General features: G+C 65.2%; 3 protein-coding genes across 3 annotated transcripts; 1 reads left to right on the plus strand and 2 right to left on the minus strand.

The window, feature by feature from the left end:
* Positions 1-37: 37 nt before the first annotated feature.
* Positions 38-2,882, minus strand: JCM10292_001454 (uncharacterized protein; the record flags this gene model as incomplete). The annotated part of the gene is made up of 3 exons (XM_076651232.1): positions 38-1,440; positions 1,502-2,424; positions 2,746-2,882. The coding sequence occupies 3 exons, from the start codon at positions 2,880-2,882 to the stop codon at positions 38-40; spliced, it is 2,463 nt and encodes an 820-aa protein (XP_076503267.1).
* Positions 2,883-3,270: 388 nt separating this feature from the next.
* JCM10292_001455 (uncharacterized protein) lies at positions 3,271-4,909 on the plus strand (the record flags this gene model as incomplete). The annotated part of the gene is made up of 2 exons (XM_076651233.1): positions 3,271-4,598; positions 4,666-4,909. 2 exons carry the CDS (start codon positions 3,271-3,273, stop codon positions 4,907-4,909), a joined length of 1,572 nt encoding a protein of 523 aa, XP_076503268.1.
* A 436-nt stretch (positions 4,910-5,345) lies between these two features.
* On the minus strand, positions 5,346-9,255 carry JCM10292_001456 (uncharacterized protein; the record flags this gene model as incomplete). Its single annotated transcript, XM_076651234.1, has 18 exons — positions 5,346-5,389; positions 5,474-5,623; positions 5,693-5,818; positions 5,885-5,992; positions 6,112-6,297; positions 6,375-6,473; positions 6,537-6,770; positions 6,834-6,848; positions 6,911-7,191; positions 7,254-7,538; positions 7,619-7,762; positions 7,859-7,967; positions 8,068-8,110; positions 8,182-8,275; positions 8,355-8,506; positions 8,579-8,715; positions 8,811-8,944; positions 9,005-9,255. The coding sequence occupies 18 exons, from the start codon at positions 9,253-9,255 to the stop codon at positions 5,346-5,348; spliced, it is 2,592 nt and encodes an 863-aa protein (XP_076503269.1).
* Positions 9,256-11,629: the final 2,374 nt, after the last annotated feature.

The raw sequence follows: 11,629 nt of genomic DNA on the forward strand, positions 1-11,629 counted from the left end.
AGACGAAACCAGGCGAAAGCGAGAGAGAGGGCGGCGCTCACGCCCGCTTGGTCGGCGCCGACGACCCAGTCAACCACCTCGCGCACACGCCGTCGTACGCGCACGGCGCGCGCTCGTCCTCCCCGCCGCCGCCGCCAGTGCTGCTGAGCGCAGGCGAACTCGGGCGGAGCGACAAGCCGCCAAGCTGCGCGCCGAGCGAGTCGACCGCGTCGCTGCCCTGCTGCTGCTGGGGCGCGACCGGGACGACCTGCACCCTCGCGCGTCCGCCGAGCACCGCCGCGACCTTTTCGCCGCTGAGCTCGCGCGCCTTGCCCTTGCCCGTGCCCTCGCCCGCGCCGGAAAAGGCGTCGACGAACGCGCCCCACATGCGGCTCGAGAGCGTCTGGGTCGCGAGGTGCGCGACGCGCGCCGCGAGCGCGTCGTGCTCGCGCTGCAGCGTCGCGTCCTGGTGCGAGACGGGGAGCAGAGGCGAGCTCGGGCCGGTTTCGGCGGCGCCGGACGCGGCGGGGACCTTGGGCAGCGACGAGGCGCGGAAGAAGGCCGGGCGGAACCCGGCGGGCACGGGGAGGTACGCGCTGCTGCTGCTCTGGCTTTGGTCGGGCGAGCCGGGCGCGGGAGACGGCTGCTGCTGCTTCTGCGCGGCGACGAGCCCCGCAGCGTTGTTGGCGAGCTTGCCGTACAGCGCCGCGCGGTTCTGGTCGAGCTGGTCCGGACGCAGCCAGTACGGGTTGCTCGCGAAAAAGTCTTCGAACGTGCCCTTGGGCTGCTGCGGCTGCTGCGCGCCCGCCGCGCCGGAGGAGGGGGAGAAGCCGGCGCGCAAGTGAGACGTGAGCGCGGGGATGTCGGCGAGCTGGTTCGCGCTGAGCGTGTTGAGCGCCGGGTTGAAGGACTGGGTCGAGAAGGGCGACGCGGCCGCGAGGGCGGGCTTGGCGTGCAGCCCGTCGGCGAGATTGATGTCGGGCGTAAAGGTCGTGTGCACGCTCATGAATCCGCCGCCGGCGCCACCTGCCGTCGCCCAGCTGCCCGTGTTGCGGCGCGCGAGCGAGCTCGGCGCGACGTCCTTGGAGAGGTTCGGGCGCGCGACGCCGCCCGAGCGGGTGCCGATGCGGCGGGACGAGGTCGAGGCGGCGGGCGTGGCGAGCGACGGCGCATCGAGCCCCTCCTCCTCCTTGACCGTGACGGGCGCCGACCCCGACGACGCGGCGACGGCGCGCGACGGGTTCGTGCCGAGTCCGGCAGCCGCCGTCGCGGGCGCGGCGGCGGCGGGCGGGCCGCTGAGCGACGAGAGCTTGTCGAGAAGGTCCTGCCACTTCTCCTTGAGCGTCGTCACCTCGGTGCGGAGGTCGGTGTTCTCGGCACGGACGACGCCCATCTCGTCGCGGAGCTCGGCGATGATCGTGTCGCGGCTCGAAATCTCGTCCTCCAGAGTCGTGATGTATTCTGTGAAAGAGCGAGTCAGTCTTCAGCCCAGAATGCAGCATCGAAAGAGCGCAGGACGCACCCTTGCGACGGTGGCGGAAGTTGCGCGCCGAGAGCTTGTTGCGCAGCTGGCGCTTCTCCTTGCTGCTGAGCTTGGCATACTCTGCCGGGTCGGGCTTGTCGGCCCACTGCGGTACGGGCGGGAGCGCCGAGTTGGGCGTCGTCTTGTGCAGCGTCGAGCTCGCGAGCGGCTGCACGCTCGTCTTGGCGAGGCGCGCCGCCGCCGCCGCGGCGGACTCTCCCGACGCCGACGAGGAGCGCGCCTTCTTGGCGGCGGACGGCTTGCGCGACGATTTGCGCGTCGTCGTCGTCACGTGCGACCCGTCCGACGAGTAGAAGTCGTCCTCGTCCTCCTCGGGGATGACGGTCTGTGCGACGTTGCGCTTGGGGCGGCCTGAGGCGGTGTACGTTTCGACGGGTACGGCGAGGTCGGGTGCAGGCGCGTACGCAAGCTCGGCAGGCGCCGTGGGGAGCGACGGAAGCGGCGGGAGCGGCGCGTTGGCGAGCGCGAACGGCGCGGGCGAGACATCGCTGCCGCCGACCGAGGTGGGCGGGGTGTACGAGGCCGACGACGACGAGGTCGACTGCTCGGGCGCACTCGTCGCCGCAAAGCCCGCGAGCGAAGTCGGGGCGGTGAAGATGGACGGGTCGATGGCGAACGGGTCGCTCGAGGTGGCCGAGAAGTCGAGGTCGGGGAAGCTCATGGGGCTGCGGCCGGTCGAGTTGCCGTCGGACGAGGGCGAGAAGGCGCCGATGGGCGAGCCGGGAAGGGTGGGCATGAAGGTCGAGGGGTCAAAGGTCGCGTTGCTCGCGGGCGAGAAGGGGGCGCTGCTGCCGCTCGCATCGCTGCTCGACGTCGACGCGCCGAAGGAGAAGGGGAGCGAGTCGGCGGCGGGAGGGGCCGACGACGGCGGGAGCTTTGCGACTTCGGGGGCGAGATAGTGGCTGCAGAGTCGGTGCAATGCGCGTCAGTAGGGCGCTCGCCTGGACCGACACGTGCTCGTGCGAGTTGCGATTCTCGAAGGCACGATGGCCCGGCCGGCAGGGTGCGTGTGCGCGCCTCCGAAGTCACGCCTCGACGTGCCGGTGGGACGGCGTGCACGGATCGAGTGTGTGTGGACCTCGTACAGCCCAGCAGAGCCCGTCCGAACCGTGTCCGGTGCGAGGTGCGAGCGTGGCGAGGTGCGGCTCCCCGCGAGCGGTGGAGGCGCACGAGGACGAGTGGCTGTCGCGGCAGAGAGTGGCAGGGAGGGGCGTCGGGCTCACCTGAAGAGCTCCTGGAAGCTCATGCCGGCTGTGTCTGTGTCGCCGGGCTGGGCGACGACGGGGTCGGTGGCCGCCGCGTGCATGTCGATGAAGTGTTGGAGCGACGAGAGGTCGTGCTGGTGCGGGTTGCCTGCCATGGTGGCGGGCAGTGTGTGTGTGTCTAGTACTGCTGGCTGGGCTGGATCTGCAGTTGCTCGCTGCGGTGCAGATTGGGAGCGAGAGAACGAGGGCTTGCGCGTCGCCGCTCCGGCTGACTGTCCGTCGGGCACCGGGCACACCCTCGGCCATCGCACGCCAGGTGCAGTGCAGACTCGCACTGGCACTGTGGCCCTGTACCGCGAATTGTCCCACTGCTATCGAGCACGCCGAGAAGAGTCGAAAATCGCGAGATGCTGATCGCGCGACATTTCTCGCGCTCGTCGTCACCTCGCTCGCAGACTGCAGAGAGGCAATCGCTGCACAGGGTCACGCTGCTACAAAGCTCGCGCTTGCACTGCTGCGCTCGTGGCTCGTCGCCGCGCCGAGATGCCAGGCGCCCCACCTCCAGCAGCACGCGGCACGGAACACTCGCCGCTCCTCCCGCGCAACGGAGCAGCGAGGCCCACAGCAGGACTGAACCCGCGTGCGCCGTCCTTCAAGCTGCCCAGAGACCAGGCAGAGTCGAGGGCGCACTCGCTCGTCGCCTCGTCCGCAGTTGCGGGCGCCATCGCAGCCCCAGAGCCGCTGCCCAGCAACGCCGTGCAGCCGGTCAGACCAGACAGCAATGTGCATGGACACGACGAGCACGACGTGGACCGCAATCAGGAGTGTGGAGATGGCGGCGCAGACTCTCCCGCTCCCTCGACCTCGTCCCTCTTGACGGCCGTCGCCAGCCGCAACCACTCTGCGAGCCCGCACCCACACCCGCATTTGCACGTCGCGCTCCCGAGTGCCGGTGACCAGCATGCGCCGGAGCGCACGCCGTCGCGCCGCTCGAGCCTGTCGTCGCTCTCGTCCCTCTCGTCGCGCTACTCGCTCCTCCCGCTGCGCACCTTCCAGCGCCTCCACCTCGCCCAGTTTGCCCTCACCTTCCTCCTCCTCTTCGTCCTCCCGCTCGCCGTCCTCGTCGCATACACCCGCGACGTCCAGTGGCAGGCCTTTCTCCTCGGCGTCGCAAGCTGGCTCGCCGGCGAGCAGCTGCGCGAAGTCGTCTTTGAGCTCCTCACGCCCGCGCAGAGCGCCGCAGCCGCGACGGCCGGCCCGCCGCCCGCGGCGCTCGCGCTTCTGACCGTCGTGCACGCCCTCGCGCAGGAAGCGCTCCGCCTCGGCGCCGTCGCGCTCGTCGTCAAGCTCCTGCCGACTCCTCCTCCGCGCGCCCCGCCCGCCTTTCCTCCCTCGGTCGGCTCCTCTCCCCTCTCCCTCGTCGCCGAGCCGCCGCACGGAGCGCCCCGCGCGCCCCTCCCGCCACTCGACCCGCTCTTCTGGTCGGCGCTCTGGCTCGCGCTCGGCTCGGCGCTCACCGAGATCCTGTGGGGCAGTCGCCGGCTGTGGAAGCAGCTCGAGCTGTACGACGAGGTCCTCCCCGTCGTCGACGCCGGCGCTGCCCTCGGCGAGGAGGGCGTCCTTCGGGGCTTGCCGAGGAACGGCGCGGGGCCGTACGGCGCAATGGACGGTGCAGTCGCGGATGGTGCGATCGAGATAGACGAGGACGAGGACGACGAAGACGGCGACGGCGACTCGCTCGCGAGCTCGCTCGACGAGGAAGAGTTCCAGCTCGCGCTGCGCGCGAGGCAGCGCGACGAGCTCGAGCAGCAGCTCGGCCTCCCGCTGTACGAGATCCCCGTCGCCGTCGTGCTCATCTGGCGCGTCGACAGGTGCGTCGGCCCTCCCTTTCCTCAAGTAACGCTCGCCGCTGACCCTTCGCTTCCTCGGCGGCCACAGCATCCTCCTCTCGCAAATCTTCACACTCCTCCTCTCCCTCCCCTTCCGCCTCACGCCCCCCTCGCTCATCCCCTTCCCGCTCGCGCCCACCTTTGCCCTCGTCGCCCTCACCCACGCGCTCCTCGCCTACCTGTGGCTCACCCGCGTCCGCAGCTGGGGCGTCCCCAAGTGCTCGTACGCGAGTCTGGTGCTCCTCATGGCGGGGACGTTTGCGACTCTTGGCGCGTGGGGCGTGCTCGAGTAGCTTTGGGACATGTGTACTTGGGTGCTGTAAACATTTTGGGGCATTCTCGCATGGTCTCCGCACACACCCGCCGTCCGAGACGCGCATTGGTTTGGCGCGTGTGAGTGCAACGGCTCTCCACTCGGGCGAAAGAGCATGTCGAAGCAGATCACAGCCTTCGGCAGCCACTGTCCATCTTGACTCCCGAGCCGCTCATTGCCAACGACAACCTTCGCAAACGGGATCGTCTCGTCAAGACAGCCATACACGCCTCCCACATGTAGACGGGAACTGAAAAGGCCTAGTTACAGCAAAGCGGCGAGAGTGTCTAAACTACGGACCGGGCGAAAAAGCGAGGCGAGGCGAGGCGGCACTGATTTTTGGCTCCATCACGCGGACAGAACGAGAACAGAAACCTTTTCTACACATGCAGGCGAGGACAACTCGCGAGCGACACTTACTGCTCAGCGAGAGTCGCGACGGCGCCGATGTCGGGGTGGTCTGTACGCATGGCGAGGAGGGGGAGCGAGTGAAAGCGTCAGCTCCCACTCATGACAGCAGCCTCGAACAAAGGGCACAACGTACCCTGCTGCGTCTCCTCAGCATAGCGGCGGTAGACGACCGTCTGGTGGCGGTACCACGAGATGGTCTCGTGCGCGCGGGCGACGACCGAGCCGACGCGGCGGCGCTTGTCCTCGCCCTTGATGTTCGCGAGGGACGAGTAGTTGTGCGTGACTAGAGCAGAATGGATCTAGAGTCAGCGAGAGAGCGGAAAGACGAATCAAGGCGCGCGGAACGACGTACCGAGCTTGAGCGCGTCCTCCGCGATGTCGAAGCGCGAGCACGAGTTCACCGAGAGCATCATCCACGGCGTAGTAGTAGTACCAACTTCCATATATCCATGGAGAATGAAGCGCGAGCGACCGACGGCTTTGCACGGGAAGAAACAAAGGTCAGTACGGCGCGGAGATGAGCTCTGAGCCGCGAAAGGCGTACAGTGGTGACGCTCAAAGAGGAGGCTGGCGACCTGGCCGACGTAGCCGTGGAAGTTGATCACGACCGGAACCCCGGGAGGGAATAGCGAGTTGAAGCCAGCCTCGTCGACTGCAGGCAGATGAGGCGAGGAGAAGGAGATCAGCTTCGAGCTTCGCGGAAGCGTTTCGAGCCCAACCAGCATCACGAAGCTTGCACTGTGTGCTGTCCAAGGAAAACTGGTAACGTACGAGCATGCGGGTGGTCACCAGGCGCGGCAAGGATCATGAGGTCGACAATGTTGACGACACGGACGCGGAGGTTGTCGCCAAAGTCCTTGCGAAGAAGCGACGCGGCGTGGATCACCTCCTCAGTGAGCTCGTAGCCGATGCCGACGAGGACGACGTCCGGGTCGACACCCTTGTCGACGGAGTAGTCTGCGGAACGAGGCAAGGGTCAGCGGAAGAGCTCCTGAGGCACGTCGGTGCCGAGGTCTCTTCGGAACGCAGCTCACCCTCCCAGATACCGCCACCAGCAACGCAGTGCTTCTCGGTCGCCTCGACGGAGAGGTAGATGGGGCTCGGGGCCTTGGTGCCGACGATGAGATTGATGTCTGCACAGCACGAGCGGCGTTATTACGGGTTCGCCACAACGCAGCTTGTACCGCTCAACGCACAGTTCTGGCTCTTGAGGCAGTGCGCGATGACGCTGACCGAACTGTTGGCGTCGAAGGGGAAGTAGACGCGCGCGAGGTGCGACGGGAGCGAGAGGACGGTCGAGACGAAGCCGGGCTGCTGGTGCGAGAAGCCGTTGTGCTCCTGGCGCGTCCAGGTGCTCGTCTCGATGTAGGTGAGAGCACCGACAGGCGAGCGCCAGCTCTGCTCGAGGCCCATCTTGAGGAACTTGGAGTCTGCATGTCGCGGCTCGTCAGTCTGACCACTCACCGCTCGACTTCTTTTCGCGAGCTACGTACACTGCACCACCATGGCTGCGCGCAATAGCGGAAGTGTCAGCATCGATCAAGGAGGCAGTGTAGAGAGCGAGACGCACTGGCGACGATGCCGAGGAAGGCCTCGTACGACGGGAAGACACCGTGACGGCCCGTGAGCGTGTAGCCCTGAAGCCAACCCTGAAGCGTGTGCTCCGACAGCATCTCGGTGACCCTGCCGCCCTGGTGCGCCGTCTCGGGGTCCCACTGGAAGTTGCGCGCCGTAACGTCGAACACGCCGTCGAGCTTGTTGGACGCGAGCTCGTCGGGCGAGAAGATGCGGAACTCGTGCGGGTTGCGCTTGATCGTGTCGGCGAGGTACTTGCCAATCGCCTTCATGCAGCTGATCTCGCCGAGTGAGAAGGTCAGACTCGCTCCTGGCCCCTGAGCCGCAAGTTGACGCACCTGACTTCGTTGCCCTCCTTCTTCTCGTAGCCAAACTCCTTCCAGTCGCCAAGCTCGAGGGGCTTGTAGCCGTTGTACGTCTCCTTGACGAAGCCGAGGCGGCGCTCGGTATCCTTGGGGAGCGCCTCGTACAAGAGCTCGTTGAAGATGCTGCCCTTCTGGACGTTGTCCTCTGAGAGGTCGAAGAACTTGTCCGAGTCGTACGAATGAAGCCACTCGTCGAGCTGCTTGAGCGCGGCGTCCGAAGACTTGACGTCCGGAAGCGGGACCTGGTGCGAGGCGAAGCTACGGACGTACATATCCCTCGTAAGCATCAGCGTCGACGTCTTTTGAAACCGCGGGGTGTGGGAGGAAGCGCAGCGCACCTGTTGAGGAGCTGCTTGCCGTTCTCGCTGGCGGGGCCAGTCCAGCCCTTCGGCGAGCGGAGAATGATCATCGGCCAGCGCGGCTTGTCGATCGGCTTGCCCTCGCGAGCAGCCTTCTGGATCTTGCGGATCTCGCCGTAGGCCCTGTTGCGACAAGTTCAGTCAGGTTTGCGCCCAAGAGAGGAGCCTCAAGCACTGCTCGACGACTTCGATGACGGCGTTCGACGGGGAGCGACGCACCAGTCCATTGAAGCGGCCATGTTTTCGTGGATGGCGTGGTCGGCCGCGTCGTTGCCGCCCATGTGCGCGGTGCCCTGCGCCTCGTACTCGACGAAGCGGACCTGGTAGCCTGCGGAGGATCAAATATGTTAGTCCGTCAACTTGAAGATCGTCAACAGTCCTCTACGATGCTTCGCGGAAGGTCTGAGGGAAGGCCTGGGCTGACGCACCATAGCCGCTGTAGAGGAGCGAAAGCTCCGTGTTGTCCATCGTCTGTTTCCGCAAGATGCCGTCAGTTTCGTCCGAGCCGCATCCAGAGCATCGAGAAGGGCAAGACAACCTACGCCGGGGATGGTACGCTCCGAGATCTTGAAGCCGTTGACGTGCAGGATGGGGAGGACGGCACCCGACTCCTTCGGGTCGAGCCACTTGTGCGAGCTGTGCGAAGCCGCAGGCTCAAGCGTCAGTACTGTGTCTGTGCTTGAAACAGGCCAAGGCAGGGATCGCAAAGACGCACTGCCACGCAGTCGCAGTCGGGCCGGTCTCGCTCTCACCATCGCCGACGACGACAACCGAGATCTGCTCGGGACGGTCAAAGACCGAGCCGTAGGCCGCAGCGAGTGCGTAGCCAAGCTCGCCACCCTCGTGGATGCAGCCGGGCGTCTCAGCCTATGCGCGAGGGGACCGTCAGTTAAATATGCGTTGGTAGACAGGCGAGGAGGCGAAGTGTGAGAGACGCACGTTGACGTGCGACGGGAAGCCGCCGGGCCACGAGAAGTACTTGATGAAAGCCTCGAGACCCTTCTCGTCGAGCGAGTAGCGCGGATAGAACTTGGTGATGGCGCCCTCGATGAACAGGTTCGAGAGGATGGCCGGAGCTGCGGGGCAAGTCGAGGTTTAGTGGATCCTCACTTCAGTCGAAACGTGCGCGGCTCTCTGCCGAGTATTGCGCACGGGGTAGAAGGGGACGCACCACCGTGACCGGGGCCCGTCACGAAGATGAACTTGGGCTCGGCACCCTCCTTGTCACCCTGGCGGCGGATGAGGGCCTGCGTGTGGACGTAGGCGAGCGAGAGACCACCGGTGGTACCGTAGTGGCCGAGAAGACTGTACATAAAGACGGTCAGAAAGCTCGAGGAGGTTGAGCGGAAGCGAGCGCGAGCTGACCGAGGCTTGATGTCGTCCTTCTCGAGCTTGCGCTGGACGCGGCCGTTCTTCTGGAGGTAGATCTGGGCCGTCGCAAGGTAGCAGGAGAGGCGCCAGTTGGCCTGGATGGCCTCGAGGTGCTTGGCGGGATACTTGGACGTGTAGTCGCTCGGCGACAGCTCGACTGGGAGCTTGGAGATGGCGAGCTCGGGCTCCTTGGACAGGACCGAGGGGACAATGGGGGGCGGCGGTGCGTCGGGGTGGTCGGCCATCGTCTTTGAGCGAAAGCGAGAAGAGCGAGGCCGGATGTGCGGAGACGAGGCGGTGCTGCGGGCCGATCACGGTGACGGTCAGCGCCTTGCAACCCACTCGGCGGCTGGATTGACGGCTCACAAAGCTGTAGAGCTCTGCAGACTCGCGATGGGTGAGTCTGGCGGAGCAACCGAGGTGCGGAAAGAGGCCAACGGGGGTCTGCGAAGTCCGATGCGTCACGCCGACCTCTCGACTCCGCAAAGCCGAGTTCGCCCTCCTTCCGAGAATTGCACTATGCTGTAAACGGATCTACAACACGCAATCCACGGAGGCCGGGGATAACCACTGGAATCGATATCCCCATTGAGCCATCTCATCCTCCATTTCGACCTTTCTGCGCACGCAAGTCGCTTACGGCGTCAGTTCCGCAAACAAGCAGGAAGGAGGGGGCGACACACAGTCTGGAGGTGAGCCTCGCTAGTCCACGCGACTCGAGGTTGACACGGCCGGCGTCGAAAGGCACGGCAATGAACGTCGAGTGGTTACTTGGCGAGGGCTCAAAGGTGCGCAAGGTCGCTACGGGAAGTGTGAGGTCAGCTGGAAGGGCGGAGGAGTCAGCGGGCTGAGAGACGTACAGTAGAGGTCGATGACCTGGTTGTTGACCTTGAGCATGTTGTACATGGCCTAGCAGTCGAACAGGCAGACAAAGGCGAAGACGAGCGAGAACAAGCGGCGACCTGTGGAACAAGCGAGGTCAGCTGAGCCAGCCTGACGAAGCGAACATGCAGGAGAGCTCACCGAGTCGAAAGGCGAAGAAAGGAAGGGACGCCTGCACCAGAGGCAGACTCAGTGGCAAGAGGAAAGCCTGTCCGTCTCACCCGGTCAGCTGGCAGAGAGAGGACTACGGACGAAGGGACTTACCGGACTACTGGTGGTGCACAGCCAGGTCGTCCTAGTGGTTGTACAGCATCGACTGTGGGAACGAGAGAGGGAGTCAGTCGATGAAGACGAGGAGAAAGGGAGGAGGAGAGAAAGCGCACGAGGCAGAGGCCGAAGCAAGCGAGAGTGGTGGTGAGTCCAGAGGGCAGAGAACGAAGAGCGCAGACAGAGGCAGAACGAGGCGAAGGATGTACACGAGGGAGGAGAAGGAAGCAGAGAGGGAGAGAGCGGTGCGCGCGCGAAGTCATCCGCTTCGCCTGTCCCCACTTCAGGGGAAGCAGCTGCGCGAGAGCGGCAGATCGAAGCGCATCGCCAGCTCCATAGGGCAGCGGAGGACGAGAGGCTCGGGCAGACACGCTTTTCAGTCCATCTGCGCGTCCAGAACCCACCCAGCATCCCCTACGAGCGTTTGTGCGCGCTCTACGCGTCTTTCGAGCGCGTTTGCTGCAATGGCACCGTCGGCGGACGCGCCAGGCCAATCCACGTCAGCGGTGATCGATTGCGCCGGACCTCCTCGGAGTGATGTCCCTCGACTCTGTATGTCGCCACAAGCTCGAGCATGGTCGGTAGGATGCCGTAGCAAGCAGGGGAAGGGGTCAAGCTAGCGGGGAAGCTGCCACCGCGAGTGCGACGAGCGAAAGAAGGGGCAGAGCAGGAAGTTGTCGCGTCGACCGCGAGTTGCGAAGCGAGCATTGAGCGAGACGTCATGAGCAATCCCAGCATAAGTACGAGCATTGCGTCCATGTTTGCGCGAGCACGAACACGAGGTTAAAGCAAGGGAAGCCAGCCACTTGACGTGCTCCTGGTCACTCGCGTCCGCGGGGGATCCCCTGAATGCAGCACCTTGCAGTGCAGTCAGCAGATGCCCATACCAAAGCTGTACAAGTCGCGTCTGGAACTGATGGGAGTGCGGCTGATCAGTACGCGCGAGTTGCATTCCGAGGAGAGCGAGGGACGCACCACATCGAGACAAGGAGACACTCGTCCACCGCCAAATCTCTCCCGTCGAAGATCTGCTGAGCACACCCAAGTTGTCATTCCTGCGCCTGTTGCTGCGTCGAGGGTAAAGGACCGAGTGGACGCACCCACAGTGTCAAAGTCGTGCTCGGCGGCACGTCGCAATTTCGACGCCGAAGTCATCGCCGTCGGCGTGCTGCGAGCCCATCGCCAAGCCAAGACGCGGTTGCACGTAGCTCGCGGCTTCATGACGCGTGTAGAGGGTACCCTCGCGCAGCTCGACATCCTCGCGACGAGCAGGCAATCCCTCTGCCCACACGGGCGGGAAAGGCGGATCAAATGGCTGCTCAGCATGTAGAACCGCTTGACAGGGAGGCTTGCGCGCCATCGAGGGCGGATATACAACCTGCAAAGCGACAAGGACGCCAGTCGAGAGCGAGAGCAAGTCAGCTCGTGTTCGATATCGCCGCTCTCCATCCCCTCGAAATCCGCCCTGTG

This window comes from Rhodotorula paludigena (genome assembly GCF_050403205.1).
Source record: "Rhodotorula paludigena JCM10292 DNA, Rt_paludigena_JCM10292v1_ctg47, whole genome shotgun sequence".
In the NCBI taxonomy this organism is placed as follows: domain Eukaryota; kingdom Fungi; phylum Basidiomycota; class Microbotryomycetes; order Sporidiobolales; family Sporidiobolaceae; genus Rhodotorula; species Rhodotorula paludigena.